The following is an 18679-nucleotide window of genomic DNA, read 5'->3' on the forward strand; positions in this document are numbered from 1 at the left end:
TTTGGAGGATGAGGCACAAAGACAGGCTAAATGTTTCCAAGCCCCACAAAAAGAATACAAAAGAAATGAAATTAAATGAAATAAAATAGTAGTACTAGGGAACCTATTCCCTCTGGAACTGAGAGCTCCAGCAGAGCTCAGCACAGCAGGAGCCAGGCAGTCTCGCAGCTCTCACCTTTGCCTCCACCGTTCAGAGGCTTTCCAGGGGATTCCCAAGAAAGGCTCTGACTTCACACCCAACAGCTTTGGATTGCTGCCTTCAGTAATCCCCATTTAAATAAAAGGGGGAAAGAATACTCATTTGGTTATCAGGTGCAAATAAACACCATGACACTGATGCCTGCAGGTTTGGGGAGCAACTGCCTCCTCCCATGCCCATGCAGCACAAAAGTACCTCCAAACATTTCAGACCATTGGGAATTATGCTCATTCCACGTTTTCTGTAAGCCAGCCTCAGCACATTGCTAAGAACTCGGTGCAGAAGAAAAGAAAAAAGGTATTGCAGAGGAGACTATGCCAACAGTAGGTTATATACATTGTGTGCGTGGGATGGGGAGTTTCTATCCCACGAAGCATTTTAATATTTTGACATCTGTTTTCACCCAAGTCTGTCCTTGTTGCTTAGGGATTCCCATGATACAACAGACTTGTTCAGTGACGAAAAAGACTGCAGTGAAAATACACTATCCAGGAATCCAGGCACGAGGAGTAAAATAAACACAGCATTCAAAAGCACCACATTATCTCTAGAGGCTGCAGAAATTAAATTTGACTCAGAACAAGACATTTACAATTTCCCCAGCACAGGGAAATGCCACGGAAGCCAAGTATCTTCTGTGGAAAGTCTACATCTCAACACAATGCAGTTTCAGAAGAAGAAATGTGCGTATATTTGTAGGCAGCCTTCCCCTCCTGTAAGTCATATCATGATTTCCATTTAGCGCTTTATCAGGTACCTTTTACATGTTTGTGTCCACTCACTTGTATATCCTTTTTTTTTTTTTTTTTTTTTTGGCTAGGTCTGCTGCTAATATTTCAGAACTCCGGATGAAAACAAAAACAAAAAACCACAAGACTGTGAGTTTTCATCATAAACAGGTGAGCTGAGAGTTTCTTCCCCTCCCTGACTTTTCCCTTCAAGAACAGCCAGCTCAGCCAGAGCCCACACACACACCATTCATCACTCATCACTTCTTTAACTTCCTTTACTAGGGTCCAAAGATTGTAGCTGTTTCCTCACAGCACGATGCTTTGACTTCTTTTCTTTTGATTTCACTCCACCTTAGGTGCACTCTGCAGCTCATCTACCTTCAGTTCACTCCGAATGCATGCAGACCACAGACATGTGGGAGGGAAAGGCTGGGGCTCCCTCAGCTGCACCAACTCAACCGCTGATGCAACCACACAGAAATCCTAAGATGGATCTGTTAAAATACAGAGGATAATATTTCAAGTGGTGCTTTTGAGGTTTTTTTTTTAAGCCTTATCACCTTACACACCTGGTTTCAAGTATAGAACCAGCTAAATCAGCAAAATTCAGGACGTGGGAACAGGTAGCAGAAACTTCTGAAACCTGCTGTGCCGTTCCAGGGCTGTAATGCAGAGCCACACCTTCGCTCTGTTTTCAGACTCAGTTTCATGAGACAGCGCTGGCCAGGATGCAGTTTGCCAGCCCATCAGCCTCATCCACCTTCCTGCAATTCTCACTTTCCCTGACGCTTACCTCTGGCCTCACAAATACAGCTCACCCACACAGTGACCACAGACTGGAATGGGAACGCTATATCCACGACTGCTGAACATCAGCATCTCGCTGGGCTCGTGCTTGCAGCACAGTTCTTGTGCAGTAAAACCTTTCCTTAAGGGCCACCAGGAAAACACCAGTCCCCTGGGGAACAGGTATTAGAGACACGGGAAGCAGCTGTGCTGGCCCCAGTCCTGTGCCAGGCTGGAAACACCTCTCAGCAGGGGTGAGCAGCTTTCTGGGGAGAACGTGCCACTGCCGTCCATGTGCAGACAGGATGGGAAGGCTTTGCCAGCCACTTCTTAGTCCTGTAAAATTCCTCAGTCAACAGGAAAAAACAATTTCTGATGATACACCAGCTTACACAACAAATGGGAAAGTAACGGCAGATTGTACACGCAGGGTTTTCAAATGCGTAACAACCCAGTGTGTAAATCTTTAGTGGAATTCAATCTAATGCGTTTTACCCCTAACGCTTGACTTAAAATTGTATAAAGGTTTTACACCACAGCAGTACTGTTCTGTACCAATTACACGTTGCACAAGCATAACTGCACTGCAGCATAAAAAACAGTGATTGTTTGGTTTAGCATTTAACCTTGTTACAATAACAACTTACATTTAAGCCACTAAAATTCTATTATTTGAAATTGGAATTATGCCTATTCTGCAGACTAATATTCTCAATTCAGAATCACCAGGAAAAATATGTTTTTGTATTAATCTTAGTGAATTCCCTTAACGTGTTATAACAACTCTTGAAGCATACCTTTCTCATTGGCCTTTTCCAAAGAATAAGCACTATTCCCTTCTATGCTGAGAAAGAGCAACTTTTTCTTTTCAGCACTGTTTATAAGAAACCAAATGGGAGATCTAGATGAAGCCTAAATAAATGATTCCAGAACCCTCCCTTTGTGTTTTCCTTCTTTTAAAATATTGTGTGATATTGTATAAAATAGAGATGTACACACTGTAGTCAGACACTGTCAGGCAGCCACTTAAGTAGAGATCAAAAATTAATTAAAAACAGAAATAAACTAAAAGCAAAACAAAAAAACATACTGTGACAATCCCAAAGGCTTTGCAAATACCAAAAGTAGAAGACCAAGGTCATACAAGCTGGTCAGTTCAGTGCAGAGAACATCTTTCAGCATCTTTATACAAGACACAAACATTCTTTGCCCCTCGGTTCAAGCCCTAACACCCACCCTCCCCACCCTCAAAACCAAAAATAAAATCTAGTCTTCTCCTTAGAAGGTATAATTTACTGAAGCAAAACCGAAGGGACAGCAATGAAGTGACCTTTTCAAAGAAACTAGGGCTTTCCAGCATTGCAGCATCAGATTGATGGCCTGAATTTCTGCTCCTGAAGGTTTAGGGCTGCCAAGTCCACGATCAAGATGTTTGACTATGAATCACGGATTATTTGTTGTCATCGTCAGACTGGAGGCTTCTATTTATTCACTAATTTGGATGTTGCTAAGAAAAGCCAGCCAGAAAATTGGAAGTCTCATAACCAAGACCTGATCATATTTGGTTCTCCAAGTGAGTTTTAGAAGTTTTAAATAAATCCAAAGCCAGCGTCCTCACTCCAAGTGCTGAAGTAAATATAGTTAAACAAAGCCATACAGATCCCTATTATTATTTTTTTTTAGGAATCATTTTCTCTGCTGTTTATCCACCCTTTCCAATGCACATTAGTCAGTGCCCAGAAGACACGGAAGGACTTCCATCTGCTACTACTGCAAGCAGACAGCTATCTTGGGAGGAAACATCAACCTGTCCGAGGCATACGTCTCTAAACACATTAAACCTGCTGTCTCTGCCAAGCTGCAATTAAACAGAGTCTAATCTCTAAAAAGCCTGTAAGAAAGGCATTTTAAATCCCATGTTCCAGAATGACCCATGCTGAGTAAAGGCACGGTGACTTGTAACTTCACAGTGACTTATAACAGCCTAAGCTGCTTTCACCAAGAGAATTTCCTGACCTCAGGTTTCTGCAATAAGTGTGTGCAAATCAATTCATTTACAAGCCACCAGTCAGAGCTATGAAACTGCATCTACAGCGGGCTGAATCTGCATCTCCCTCCAAAAGCATGGTGAAAGCTTCAACCCGTTGTGTTATTTTGATGTTTTGATATTTTAGTTAATTCCAGGAACCAGAGCAGGAAGCAGATCTGTCTATCTTCTATACAAAAAGCCCCCACTTTGTTAGGCAAGTGGGTTATTTCTCAGAAAAAAATCACTTCTGTGAAGTATGGCATCTGCTTTACGCAGAGCCGTGGTGCAGCTGAGTGGCACTGAGCAAGCAGGTCACACATCCATGGCCAGAAGGAGGGATGAACGCTATGAATAAATAAACACCTCTTCATCAGAACAGACTTTGCAGACAAAGTTGTCCTAGCAGGAAAAAGCACTGGTCCCATGCAAGTCCCTCGAGGTACTAAAAGCCCCAAGGCTGGATCCGAGCAGGGTACAGCCCCGGCAGGGCAGTGCCACCCGGATCTGCAGAGCCCAGCACAACACACAGCTTCGCCTGGCTGTGTTTTTGTTTCTGAAATAGCTAGGAGACAAAATCTGTAATTGTTGCTATTACTCTTCCTTGGATGGGAGCAGAAAAGTATGTCACATTCCCTCTTATCAAGAGGAAGAGAAAAGAAGCAGCTGCTGCACATGCTATGTATTCTTTTTACTTTATTTTTCCTCTTCGGGTCATGCGTTGGCTATTCTTGTTCGCTGCTCTTCCACACTGTCCCCAGGCCCTCAAGAAGCACCTAACCTCAGCCAGAGAAGACGACTAAAAGGTCAGGAAGGGAAGAAAAGCAGCTGCATGTATACTTATTTTATTGAAATGCAATACTGAGTCAAGAAGGGTGAAGTTTGTCTCCTTGAAAAATCAAATCCATCAGGTTAAACGTTTACAAGATGCAAATTGAACTTTGTGTCTTTTCTTCAGACATATCACAGACACTAACAAGAAAGTAGGCAAGGATGGGACAATGCTTCAGGCTGATTCACAACTCTGAACTCACATTGACATCTGAAAAGACTAACATGAGCAGAGTTAAGGTTCATATAATCAAAGCTTCCCCTGTCCAAATTCCAATGCATTCAAGTGCAGTAATTGGGTTTCTCTACCGTACATATACATGAGAAGCCATTTTTTCCAACAGATGACTAACACTGGCAGCTTTATTTATTTCTTTGACTTTCAAAGCAGAGTTAATTTTAATGGGTCTATAAATCAAAGGCTCTTTAATTAATTTTCTTCCAGCTTCCTAGAAACACAGATTTGGTTTTGTCTCGAAAAACAAGTCAGTCAAGTTCCAGACAAAACCCCCTTTTCCAAAGCCAGAGCTATAAAGGAAACCAAAATGGGATTTTATTATGAACGCTGGTTGCAATTTCAACATACAAGCTACTTCCACCATTATACAGCCCTTTTAAATTGCTCTTGTTTTTCCTCCTTGCCGTCAGTCCACAATAAAAAAAATTCTTCTCATATATTGCTTTCCTCTCCCTCCCCCCCCCCCCAATTGCTTTTGCTTCCTGTATATTTTTGTTGTTTTTCTTCCTTCTGCCTTTGCTTATAAAGCTGCAAACGAAATGCTCTGAGGATGAATGGCTGCATACCCAGGAGATGGCTATACTGCCTGCCAGCACAGCGCTGAAACCTGGGTGCGAGCAGCCCCGCGACTTCAAGAGGCCCTTGCCAAGCGCTGTGCTCCTTCTGGACAGCAGCTCCCCATCAAGCAAGAAACTCAAGGGATTTATTAATCTGTTTATTTTAACCAAAGATCCCTGGTCCACGAGCTTAGGCATCTATTGAACTGACTGCCTCGCAGAGAAAACACCCTCCTCCTTTCTGTGCACAATTGGTCTGGATGTTCAGACAGCAGACAACACACAAAGCAACTTACCCGTGCCTCAGCGCTGGGGCACGCAGGTCTCCCAGCCTGCATTTCTAACAGATGATCGTTAATCACAGCACTCAGGCAGAGTTTGCCTTCTTCCACAACACCAAGGCCCTCGGCTGCGAGGGCACGCACGAACCCTGTGCTCCGCTGCTGCTTCTGCCAGCGACTGCCCTCCTCAGATGCTACACAGCACCAGAATGAAATGCACGTCCATAACCGAACATATTGATTATGTGAGCCACTAATGGAGATGTATTTGCACTCCAGTGCCTGACTGTGCAGGAGAGGACTGGGGCTTATAGTTTATCTGCTCTGAATTCCTGCAAACACAAGCTGGAGAGAGATGCTGGGGACCCAGGAGATGGGGATATCACCTGCAGAGGCTGGGGAACACAGATCAAGAACTTCAGAAGCAAACACACAACCACGCTCCCTCCCTCAGTTCAGCACAAAAACCCTTCAAAAGGGGACGGACACATTCCCAAGCCAAGTCGCCTTCTTCAAACACCCCTTTTCTCCAGGACACCACCTGCTTTGTATCACCCAACTAAGACTAAGCTCAAGATTACCCATGTCTCAGAGATTCCATACCGGGTGCCTAGACGGGGCATACAGTTCAGGTATGTGAAACTGAAGGTGCGCTTGCAGAGATTTGTTCATCACTCATCAGATTCCAGCAAACCGATTTCACCTCTCAATTCATACCAATGCCAGAATTCAAGGAATGTGAGCAAACAAGTTTTCAAGCTAATAACAAGCACTTGTGCCGAAACTTATCTCTAAAAAACACACAACTGTATGTACAATTTATTTAAGAAGGGACCAGACGTTCTCGAAAGACAAAATCATAGCTCGTTACTTTCAGGTCCATCAGTAATTGCAGCATGTAATTTATAAACAAATTCACTGCAGTGCAACACTGAGTAGTTGTCTTTAAAAAATAAAAGCGAGTGATACGAGCATTGGTATATTGTGTTGCCAGCCTACAGAATTTAATCATACAAATAAAACCAAGAATTAAAACAAAAACATAATTTTTTATTATACCTGACTAAATAATGTGCATTTTTAGAAATACCGCAATGAGCGCTGCCTACAATTTTCATGCTTTGAGTGAAATTTAATTAAGTCGAACTAGTAAAAAATCCCACAGGGTCATGTTATTCGTAAGTGAGAAGATAGGAGTCATGTCTACATGGCTGGGGATGGAAATCTGGCTAGCCTTGTTCAATCATGGTTCCTCTTGAAAGGTCCATAAATATTTATTTGAATTTGTGTGCTGACATTTGTTGCTGGACTTCAATATTCAAGTCACCGCAGGTAACTTTTAAATCCACCTTCCGCATACATGTGTTTTTCCTTCTGTGCACATCCTGTTGCCACTGCAGTTTGGCTTGCCAAGTCTGTAAGAACAGGCAGGAAAGGGAAGCGAAGCACTACTCATTCATTCACAGGTGATTTGTGAACCTATGAGTTCCTCCTTTTGCAGGAGAAAGTAGCTGAGGAATGTGCACATGCCTATGCCTCACTGCAAGAAGCAGCTGAGGAAAAAAAAAAGCAAGCCTGTACGCTGACTGCCTCAAGGGCAGCTCCTGAGCTGGTTGCTGCCCGTCTCATTTCCAGCACTAGCTCTGCCAGCTTACAAGGTCTGCAGGGTGCAAGGACAATGGTCTCAGCCGAGGGAATGGGAGAGCTAAAACTCGGTGAGCCAACAGCCTTAGCAGAATATGTATGGCTTCAGCAAGAGATGCTCTCTGTAGAAAAATCAGTTTCCTGCCAGGAAAAAGAATAAATAAATACCAATCATGGCTGACAAAACTTTCATATCCCTGTCTGTGATCCACTTGCATTTCCCAGAGAAGAAACATAACTTCTCAGATCACAGAAGGACAGGACTAACCACAAAGCCACGACGACATCGGACATGCAGCAGTATCACTGAGCTACCAGCCCTCTGCAACTGGACATTGCAGTGTACCAACCAACACAAGCAGAGCAGCTGGAGCCCAGGCAGTGCTCAGAGCTCAGTGGGTGAGCTCTCCTCCTGCCAGCTGAGCCTGGCTCTCCAGGGGCTGCAGATCTGCAGCAGGACCCATGGCTGGATGGCTGTGGCAGCCTCCTTGGACAGGGCTTGCACAGACACACACACATGCAGCATCAGACGCTTTTGTTACCAGCAACCCTCTGCAGCTCACACCAGTGGCTTCAATCAATGCAGCACGGAAAAGCCCTTTAGCAGCTGCCTGACGCCGCCAAGAAGAGGCAGGTGGCAACAGACATGTTAACAATTGGCACTTTAACACCACTTCAGCTGAGTAAGAGAGCTACAAATAAAAGGCAACTTTCTGGATTTAACTATATATCCATCCTAAACAACCCCTCTCTCAGTCTAAATCTATGGTTGCACGATTCCATTTTCTTCCAGTGGCAGCGAGCTCATCCCTCTGGCGCAGGTCTGCGTGCCATTACTCAAATTAAACAATAAAAAGAAAAAAAAATAATCCCTAGAACTGTCATTACAAGCACAACAAGTTACAGTTCCAAGCATTTGCATGACAGAAGGTAGGATTTCTCAGAGAGAGCATACCCAACTGCTGGAGCTGGTTTGGAACAATTAAAAGGCAGACACACTTTACACTGTAAATGTAAGCTGTATTTTGAGCTGGGGAAATCGCAAGTGTGCTCTAATCTCATCTGATTGCCATCATCACAAGTATTTTAACAGCCGCGTTGCATCTTAATTGCATTCCCAGTTGACCAATCATACAAGAAGTACCTCAAATAAAAATTAATTCCTTGGGCTTTTTGGTCACACTGACAACACACAGGATTTTCAGCAACTGAAATGGAAAAAATGATTAAAATCAGATCCTGTTGCAATCTCTGCATTAACTGAACACCTTCTAACCTCCCAAGGAGCTTTAGAAAGATCCTGGTTTTATTCCCCTTCGGCATACTTGAAGGCTGCACAAATTTATTTCAAATTGGCTGCCTCAAATTGCATGGCTTTTTTTCGTGATCTGGGACAACATATTCACAACGCTCCAAGGGCACCTCTGCCCTGGAAAACAGTCTGTAGGGGTTAAAATAAACATGCCAGCCAGTGCTCCAAGGGTAGACACCGTGTCTCTAGAAGAGCTCTGACCAGGAGAAAAAGGGAAGGAAATGTGGAGAAATGGAAGCCAACAAATTACGTGAGGAGTCACAGTTTGCTTCCTTCGGTAGGATCAATGTGGGAGGAAGCAAGGAAGATATTTATACGGGGAGTGCTGCAGTTCTAGCAACCTTTTCCACTCCTGCATAAATGAACCCCCCAGGCATTCAATAAAAGGCATGCACAGACCCTTTTTTGAGCAGCTGTAGTGTTCCTCCTTCACGTTGTTTTGTTTAACAGTTCTTGCACAAAGCTAGTACAAACAGAGAGCTGCGCTTTCCAGAAACTCGCATCCCACCTCGTATCAGCACGATCCCTAGCTGCTCTTCAAAGAGCCCCATACCTGAGATTGTGTGATTTAGCAATTAATGGCCACTTTGGAGGGATTCAGAAAGATTTTCGTGCGCTTGATCTGTCTGTGATCCCTCCTCCCGGACCTGCACGGGATGACTCAGAGCAGAAGGCTGGTTACATAAACAGAAGGTAGGTGGCTTAACAACCTTGATCTTGTCACCCAAGTGTCAGCCGAGAGAACTGCGTGTTACTGCGGAACGAAAGCACATGTCAAGGCACTGGAACGCAGTCAGATGCCTTCCACGTCCTCCGATTTGAGGAAGGCATTACAGAGTTATTTATTTGGCTGGTTCGGGTTGCACCAAACAGATTCGGAGCGTGAGGATTGCAGGATTTCACCTGCCTTGCCTGGACAGGGCCACGTCGGCTGCTGAAGACTCCGGAGGGGAAGCTGGAGAATAAAATGGAGCAACTCCACTGCTTACACCACTAACTCCAAGGGACATGGGGGCTGCACACCTGGGATGCTCCAGGATACCTGTGCCTATATGCTTCTGGGTGGGAGGAGGTGGGAAAAAAAGAAAAAAGAAAAAGAAAAAGGAAAAAGAAAAAAAAAAAAGAAGGCAACTCTCACTGTCTGACAGCTTATTAGATGCAAATTTATTTTACAAATCTGACATTACCACAATCCAATGTCCCTAGGCTTCCTTCAGCTTTAGAATGCTTTCTATAGCATGCTGCTCCAGCTTTACAGAATAAACATTTAAAAAAAAAAAGGCTTAAGAAATCACATTGAGCCTCTCTCAGGTCAGTGCCTGTGTAATTTACAGGAGTAACAGGTTAGGTCGACCTAGCTAGAAACGAGAAAGATACATCACAGCTGGACATCTTACCCAGCCTGGAAACCTTTGCCAGAGTTCTCCAGCCTTTCAAAAGGCAGGCTATTATTTTGCACAGCATTCCTACCTTTTTTCTTCTAGCAGTGAAAGGGAGAAAACACCACGCCAACTCATCCTGCTGCTACGTGCTGGAGGGACACCCCTGCTTCCTCGCTCCAACCTGAGGTGCTGTCTCCCTCTCCGCGCAGCGATTCTCAGAGCCTATTTATTGCTCCATTCAAGTCTAGACTTTGCAATTTCGCAGCCTAATCTGCAGCCCAGTCACCCGTGAAACAGCTGAACAGCCCGCGATTGTGTGCAAACCCGCGCTGCAGCTTGTGCTGTCATCACAGCCTCTGCTCCAGGAAACAAGGCCTGCTCCCCCAGGCCCTGGTGGCACGAGGGACAGCAGGAACCCAGCCCAAGGCAGGAGAGATGAGACCAGAGGGTGCATCCTGCTGACAGCAGCACCCTTTGCCCCCCACGGGGATGGCTTCCCAGACTAATGCTGACACCAGCACGGCCTCGGAGGCAGCACTGGAGCAGCGTGGGTGGGGGGAATTCCTGCTTGCAGCCCCGCCGGGTTGTGAAATCCAGCCCGAGGGAAGGCACAGCATCTGGCCAGGGCAGCGATTTCCACATCTGCCAAGCGTACTTTGTCCCACGGGGCTTGCGGCCAGCGAGCGGGGCTGTTCGCTGGAAGCGGTGCTCCTTTACCTGCTGTAAAAGCTCCCAGGTGCCTGCTGAGGTATTGCTCAGGCACACGTGGCACTGCTCGGGAAAAGGAGCACCTCCCTTTCGTTCTCACAGAGAGAGGATTCAATGACCACAGCACCAGGAAGAGGTTCCCAGGTTCGTTTCCCCTCTGCTTCCCCCTTCGTAGCAAGTGCCACCACCTCTGCAAAGCCTGGCTCTTCCTGCAAGTTCACCAGTTGTACCCGAAAAACCTCTCCAGCAAAAGCTTTTGCCAAAACTAAAACAACTGCAGAAAAACTTGTCAGCTTAATGAATCAGCATCAAAAGTGGTTCCTTTAGCAAAGTCCCAGGCAGCTCCAGCTCTCTGTACAGAGTCACAGAATCATTTAGGTTGGAGAAGACCCTTAAGGTCATCAAGTCCAACCATCACTTAACACTACCAAGTCCACCACTAAACCATGTCCCTAAGCATCCCATCCACACGTCTCTTAAATACCTCCATGGATGGGGATGCCAACATCTCCTTGGGTGCCCCATCCCAATGCCTGACCACTCTCTCCATGAAGAAATTCTTCCTCATACCCAACCTAAACCTCCCACTGCACAGCTTGAGGCCATTTCCTCGTGTCCCATCACTTGTTGCCTGAGAAAAGAGGCCAACACCCTCCTCGCTACAGCCTCCACAAGAAGCCAGCTCACGGCAACCCAGAAACCAGCCTGCAGAGAGGCACCAAAAGCAATGTTTGTCGCAGGGCTCACCCTGCATGCTGGCGCAAACCTGCAGGAAAACCACGTTAGGCCGTTGAAAAGAGCGTGGTGTGAGCGGTGAGGGCAACTCAAGCTCAGCAGCTCTGCGTTTTAAAGGCAGCACTTTGGTGCTATTCCCACTCCCAAAGCATCCAGGACGGTTATTTACAATTTCCGTGAGGCAGGCCATAAATCCAAGCATAACTAGCAAGCCTGACAGAGTGTAAGAGGATCCCTGTGGCAGGCTTATTACCTTTGCAGGCTATACAGGCCTATAGAGTTTGATTCTGCACAGTAGCTTTGAAAACTTCAGCTAATGGCTCTTTCTAGCTGATCAAACTTTCCATTTTCTCTTGTTCTGCTTGGGGCAGCCAAGTGGGAATTCTGGGGACACGAAGCTCCGGTGGAAGAAATCAAGACCATTAACAGCAAGGAAACAGGGGCCATGAAATAGAAGATGACTCCACAGAGGAGTGCAATAGAGCGGTATAGGCTCTGGCAGAAACAGAAAAAAACAATCCAAAATTCAGAGAACGCCTAACAAATTATGTCTACTAATGAGTAAAAAAGAAAACCAAAGAAAAAGTAACAAAAACAACAAAAAATCATGTTCCTCCCATTCTCTTAAGGCTCTAGGGATTAATTCTTTCCCATTACTCTACACCAAGATGACAACACTTCTTATTTTTTTAATGATAATATTTAATACAGAAATTCCCACTCCCCTCACCTCCCTAGCCAGAAGATCTCCCAGGGGTGCAGGGAGATTTTTTTTTTCTCACTTCTATAAAATTGCACTGATGTTCATGCCGCAGCTAATTTCACACATCTCTCCTAACACCTACTAGCTCTATTTGAATGTTGCCTATGCAGACAGATGCCTGCTTGCAGTGGATACACACATGCAGCAGATACAGCAAACATTTCAATTATGTGGGGGAAATCAGATTCAAGTCCTTGATCTGAATGAAGCAGAGCATGGACTAACCAGCATCTCCTGTTTGCTGAACAAAAGCCTAGGCTGGCAAACTACTGTTGGGCTACTCTTTAGCGACACATGCACTGTCTCTCAGGTCTACAAAAGTCCACAACGAACCTTTTGCTTAGATGCCTTAAAAATAACAAGAAAAAACAACCAACTGACCAACCAACCAGGACAAACATACTCCATTGGGCAGTGGAAAATCCCAACTAGCTTAAGCTCCTGCTGAATATCCACACGTAATGGCTGCCCTAGCAGGGGAAGATCTTTCTTCATGGCCCAGACCATGATCAGCATTTGGAGTTGACTGTGCAGCAGGCCAGCAGGGTTTGATGCTAGTTCTGCTTCAACAACAACCTGCTCTGCTTCAGTTTCTTCCACTCTACTAAGATCTCTAGGGCCACTAAGTGAAATGGATAAGCAAGTTTTGCTACCATTTTCTACAATGGGGAAAAAAATAATAAAAGGAGAAAAAAAGAAGATGTGTCTTCAGTAGTAGCCTTACTTTTTGATGAAAAATTCTTGCTAGAGGTTACATGACCAAAGACAAGGAGGGGGAAGAAAAAGAGTAAGCCTATCTACTATGAAGAAGCACAATACAGAGCAAGCCCTTGTGTATTCTAGTCAGGCTGCTTTCCCCTCTGAGCAGTCTAAAACCAAAACAAATACAAATATTAAGCTCCACAAGGGCTTAATAGTAGAAAGCACTCCATGCAGAGTAAGGATACAGTGCTAAATCCTGATGGGCTAGATACCAGATACAGTAGGAAGTGAATAAAATTTTATGAAGATCTGTACAGCAAGTCCCAGGATATATTTAGGTAATACTTCTCCAGAGCCGTAATAAAAAGGGGGAAATGTTGTATTTTCCTCGGCTACCTGTTAATCACAAACAACAAAGGAAGCGTGAGCAGACACAGCTCCCTGGAGCCCATCCAAGTGACACAGACAGGGCTGGTGGCACTGCACATGGACCCCCTGAGGGCAAGGCCTCCAGAAAGGGCTTCCAAATGTTTTGGCGACAAATTTACCAGGCATCTCCCCCAAAATGCTATGATCACAAAGACATTTCTCGTAAGATTTCCTTCAAGTTTCTTTCGGTTGTTCCCCCCTCACAACCCCCCACCTTGAAACAATCAAAAAAAGAACAACAAAGAAACAAGAAGCCTTGATAAAATGACTTCAGCCTTCTCTTCTCGTGTATTTTTGATGTACTTTATGATCAAACGCAGGGACAAGGGGCTTCTTGGCCTCAGTTAACAGGAAAATTTCTGAAATAGTGCCAGAATACGTACAGCTAGAGACAGGGAAGCAGGGAGTTTCCTACTGAGCTCAGTACTGCATAGTGAAATCCACAACCGTTACAGCCATGACTCAGATGATTTCTAGGTTTACGTAACAGCAAACAATACCCCCCCACACTTTATAATTTTCTTTTAAACAGTCCCTCAAACTGCTTCACAGACTGCTCTGTAGCAAGAGATAGCTGCAAAAATCCCTACTTAGTCACTGAAACTCAGGCTAAAGTTTTCTCAGTGCAAACAATTCTGCTTTTGTTTGCTTGGAGGAAAGCAGGAAGCCCCGGAACAGCAAGCAACATACTCAGTAAACACACATTGGGATGGGTGATGAAGGCATACTCACGCAGTGCGTACAGGGAGAGGACTATTCCAGCCAGGCAAAACCCCTCAAAAAACCTGAGTGTGCTGAACATTGTCACGTTCACTGAGAGTGCCACAGTCAGTCCAAATACCAAAATGAATATGACAGAGAAGAGCAGTACGGGCCGTCGACCTACCCTAAAAATAAGGAAGAAACGGTGTTAAAAGCCAGGACAGACACAACGCTCCAGCATTACAAAGAGGGGCACGAGTCATGCAATCCCTTCCAAATATTGCCACCCATTTTTAAAGCTTGTTCCATTTTTATTTATTTATTTATCTAAAAATCACTTAATTCCTCACTCAGCTTTGCATTGACAAGTTCATTTCAGGTGAGATTATGCAGGGCCAGCATATGATTTATTACTGTTTAGCATCAATTTCTATTACTGCTTGACATCAACTGCAAAACACCAATGGTGAACAAGGAAACGTCTAAGAACTACAGCAGGACCACAAACAAGTATCTTGAAGATTAAAAACAACTTCTCAGAGCTTTCTTTGGCAGCAGAGATGGGTATATGACATTATATGTTAAATGATACGCTATATTATTATTTCTTCACAGCCTACAGCCACAGAGCTTACTGCAGAGCTCTCCTCTACCCAATAGACATGTGCTTACCAGCCTCATCTGCAAGAGGAGCACGCTCAAAAAAAAAACAACTTTTTTTTGCCTTGTTATTGAAGACAAGCCTAACAAACAGGGACAAAGTGTAAAACAGGGTTTGTGCCACTTCCCTGAGCCTCACAGAGCTGACAGCAATGCTTGTAGGAAAGCAGTGCATTCCCCTCAGATCCCCATAGCAGCTGTAGAGACCCACAAAATGAGCCCGACTGGAGGAGAAAAACAACAACAAGATTAAAAAATGCACTGCATCGACCAGTGGCAGCGTGGGCATGAGGATTTGCAGCCCTCCTTGGCAGGAAGGATTTTCAGCTGCAAGCCACAGCTGCACGTGCTGGGGTGGCATCGATGAGAAGAGGAATTACAGTGCCCCCGAACGCGGGGCACCTGCTGCACAGTTGGGCTCTTATGTAAAAGGAATATGAGGCTTTTGCATATCTCACATGCTCCGTGTTTATCATTCCCCTTTCCCCCCCCTCCTCTTCCTGCGCAACACAGATGATCTGAAGTACCAGAGCACGCTGCTATTTTTAAGCAAGAATTGGATCGTTATGTGGAGATTTCCAAAATTTCAACTTGTCAACTCCCACAAGATTTCCAGTGGAACCGAGGATTCCTTTCAGCCAGCTCCATATGCCACTTCCACAAAGAATATATGAACTTGCTTTTCGTAGGCAGCTTTCACAGACCTATTCAAAGCAGTCTGTCAGCTGCAAGCCAGCCATCAGGTTGAATGTCAGCACAATAAAGAACATTTAAACCTCACAACCTAATCCAGTTTCACATACCGCAGCATTTCTATTCAATTATTTCAGCAGACTGTCACCAGCAGCTGTAAAATGCATTATGTACATAGGCAATCACAATTAAAAATTTGGATTTTGCTTCACTTAAAATGGAATAGGAACAATGAATTAGGAGGCAAAGGGCTGGAAAGGAGACATCATTTTTGATGCTTTTGGGAAAACTGGAAAACCACACCGGTATGTGCATCATCACCTACACTTTTTTCAAGTCACACCTCAGATGATGATGCTGGGGGCTCCTTTGGATGAGGACATGTTTTTCCAGCGGCAGCATCAGCTGTGGGGCACCTCACCAAAACTCAGCTTGTTGGCATCAAGCACTGGGTGTTTTTAAAACAACAAGTACTAAGTGGCAAGCTGGAGGCAGCGAGGTCAGGGCAGAAGGTTCCTCGCAAACCCAGCCCGCAGGGGATGAGCCTTGCTCGCTGCACCACTCAGGGTGGGAACACAGCGTTATTTCCTCAGTGATACGCAACGTGCCAGGAACATGCTGGACACTGAGGTAGCTACCGCTGCCTGGGCTTCACATGGTGTATTTATAGGGTGCACAGCACTTGGACACAGAGGGGAATTACCTCATACCAAACCTTGAACACAAAAACTGCAAGCTCTTATCAGGGATCTGCGCAGGCTTCCACATCCCTATTTTCATAACAGTCAAGCTGTAATTCATACTAATTAGTATTTGTGGAAGCATTTTGTGGATGAAAGGCATTAATGCCAGCACTCAGAATTAGGAACTTAATTCTCTTCACAAGCCTGACCTGCCATTTCCTGATGTTGATTAAAAAAGGCCCCACTGCTTCACAGACATCAGCCCCCTTCCTCCCCCTCTCTTTACTCGAGGTTATGCATCATTAGGGCTTGGAATTTCTTCTGCCATTATACAAATTATGCAAATTAATGTTTGCTGCTAACGAAGAATCAGGAGATCCTCCTGGGCTTGTGAAAGCCCTCTCAGGCCAGGCAAGCCCTCCAGTACCTCCTCCCAGAGACAAACCGAGCATCCCTCCTCACCCAGGGATGGTTTTTCTCAGAAATCAAAACTCCAGGGCAGCTATCAGCCACACGGTTGGTGATCCAGCAGTGTTTTGACAGGATGTTGTCTCAGAGTATCTAAAATCCTTTTATGTGTAGACAGAGTTATCTGACTAACACTACGTGGCAATGCTTGTGAGAAATTAAAACATACACAATCTCCCTTGTAAAACAGCCCCAGGATACTAGCTGCTGCCATCCGTGCTATTCCAGAGGGAGATTTCTGTGCCACAACAGTCTCAGCCTACGCTGCATACTATTAGCTGTATCAGATGCAGACTTTTGCCTGCACAGGTAAACAAATAGGGATACAAACATCCACAGGCTTCTGGAGAACCTGTAACCCACACAGCACTATGTGCAGATGTGTCAAGAGATGTAGATGAAAGGCAAATGCTTTGAGGACAAGACCCACACTCCTAAGTATGCACCTTGCCACCCTGAGAAGACTAAGCTCTGCTCCTTCAGCTGATCAAATTGTTCTTCCTGTACCATTCTTTGCAGCTTTTCTCTTGGTTTTGGGACTTGAATTGGCACAAAGGCTCCAAGGAGTACCAGGGCAGTTGCAAAGCAGGGCTGGACTGGGCAGTGAGAAGCAGAGGTTTGCTCAGCAGGATGCCACGTGGCCACCAAGACCCTTCCACAGACCTCTCAGCCACCCTGACCAGAGCAAGCAAAAGTGCCAGCAGTGCTCTGCTTGTCAAACAAGTAACTTACTCAGGCTTTGAGTAAAAATATGTGTTTGCAGACCTTCTTCCTATAGATTTGCCACAGAGCTACCAAAGCATATACAACTACCGTATTTTGAACAGACCACTCGGTTTGCATAAGCTAATTGTCTTAATGCACATTACGTCCTGATAACATGCAGCTTTAAAAACCGTTCAAAAAGGAAAAATAAAGCCCCAAACCCTACTGGCTCAAAAATAAAAAATAAAAATGCCCCAAAGCCTCTTCTGATTACCTACACTGGATAGTGATATGAAATTAAATGAAAACAGGAATTTTAAAGATTGTAACACTTTAATGTATTAATCTGCCCAATCTGCCTACTCTTGTTTTGGACTGACATAGTTTTTAATTTATTTTTTTTTAATTTTACAAGTACAATCCCCTTTGTATCTGTTTTTCCACACCACCCTCCATCTTAAAGGAAACTCAAACTGTGATTAAATCGTAAAATAAATCCTTGTTTAGGTCCTCTTTTAGCAGCCCCAAATACATCTAGCAGCCTGCGAGAGGGTTCAACAAGCACATGTGGCAGAGCAAGCTACAAAATGGGGAAAGAAATAGATGGGAGCACAGGATGCTCCTCCTTTTGGTGGCAGAGAGCTATTAAACCGCTTACTGCATCTCACTCTTGAAGACAGTGCCTTAGGCAACAAGATGTTCACTTATTTGTGACTTATTTGTCAATTACAGCAGCATTTCCCTAACTTGGCAATAAGTCTGCTTTCTCCACATGGATTCCTTTTTAGGAAAACCAAGAGATCCCTCATTCAGTTCCCTGCTACACTTTCTACACGCTGTTACAGCCCTGTTTTACCGCAGTGTTTTAATCAATTTCAATTGTATTTCATCATGCATGATCCCTACTTCACCGAAAAGTCATGACTCCCCACTTGCCTGAAAACTTTTAATGACTACTCAAGAACTGAGATGTAATTTTGCTACAAAAGTTCCAGACGCATTACTGCATAGCTGCAGGGGGCCTCTGCTCTGCCCATTGACTGACAGGTTTGCCTATTACGGAAATCTTAAAAAGCGCGAGTGACGCCTTCCTTTCCTGGTTTAGTGAATGGTGAAGGAGTTAACTTGGGGCCACTTAAAGCAGCAACTTTGGCAACTGTAGTGGAAGCCACTGAAATGACTGGGATGGCATCACAGGGCTATTGTTTCAAATGCTGCATGTTTCCATTGAAATCACTTGAGTCAGGCATTAATTTTTTTCCCCTTTTTCTGCACTACAAGGCACTCTCTTGAAATAAAAATTGAACTCTCAGAACAACCAGGGCATCTGGTAATGTTTTTACTACTGTAATTTAAGGAACTGCACTCTGTGCTTTTAAATCTAATACCCCAATATTAGTGGCATATAAGTCAGCAATTCCTTAACACTACAATCAACACATTT

At 44.6% G+C, this 18679-nt stretch overlaps 1 protein-coding gene across 2 annotated transcripts in view; it reads right to left on the reverse strand.

Moving 5' to 3' along the window:
• The window catches only part of SLC22A23 (solute carrier family 22 member 23), a 95230-nt gene that overhangs the window by 60155 nt on the left and 16396 nt on the right, over window positions 1-18679 (reverse strand). For both annotated transcript variants that reach the window (XM_068670962.1, XM_068670964.1), the window contains exon 3: window positions 14057-14211. In XM_068670962.1, the coding sequence (XP_068527063.1) occupies window positions 14057-14211 (155 nt within the window). The remainder of the gene's footprint in view (window positions 1-14056; window positions 14212-18679) is intronic.

Source organism: Anas acuta, chromosome 2 (genome assembly GCF_963932015.1).
Source record: "Anas acuta chromosome 2, bAnaAcu1.1, whole genome shotgun sequence".
Classification (NCBI taxonomy): domain Eukaryota; kingdom Metazoa; phylum Chordata; class Aves; order Anseriformes; family Anatidae; genus Anas; species Anas acuta.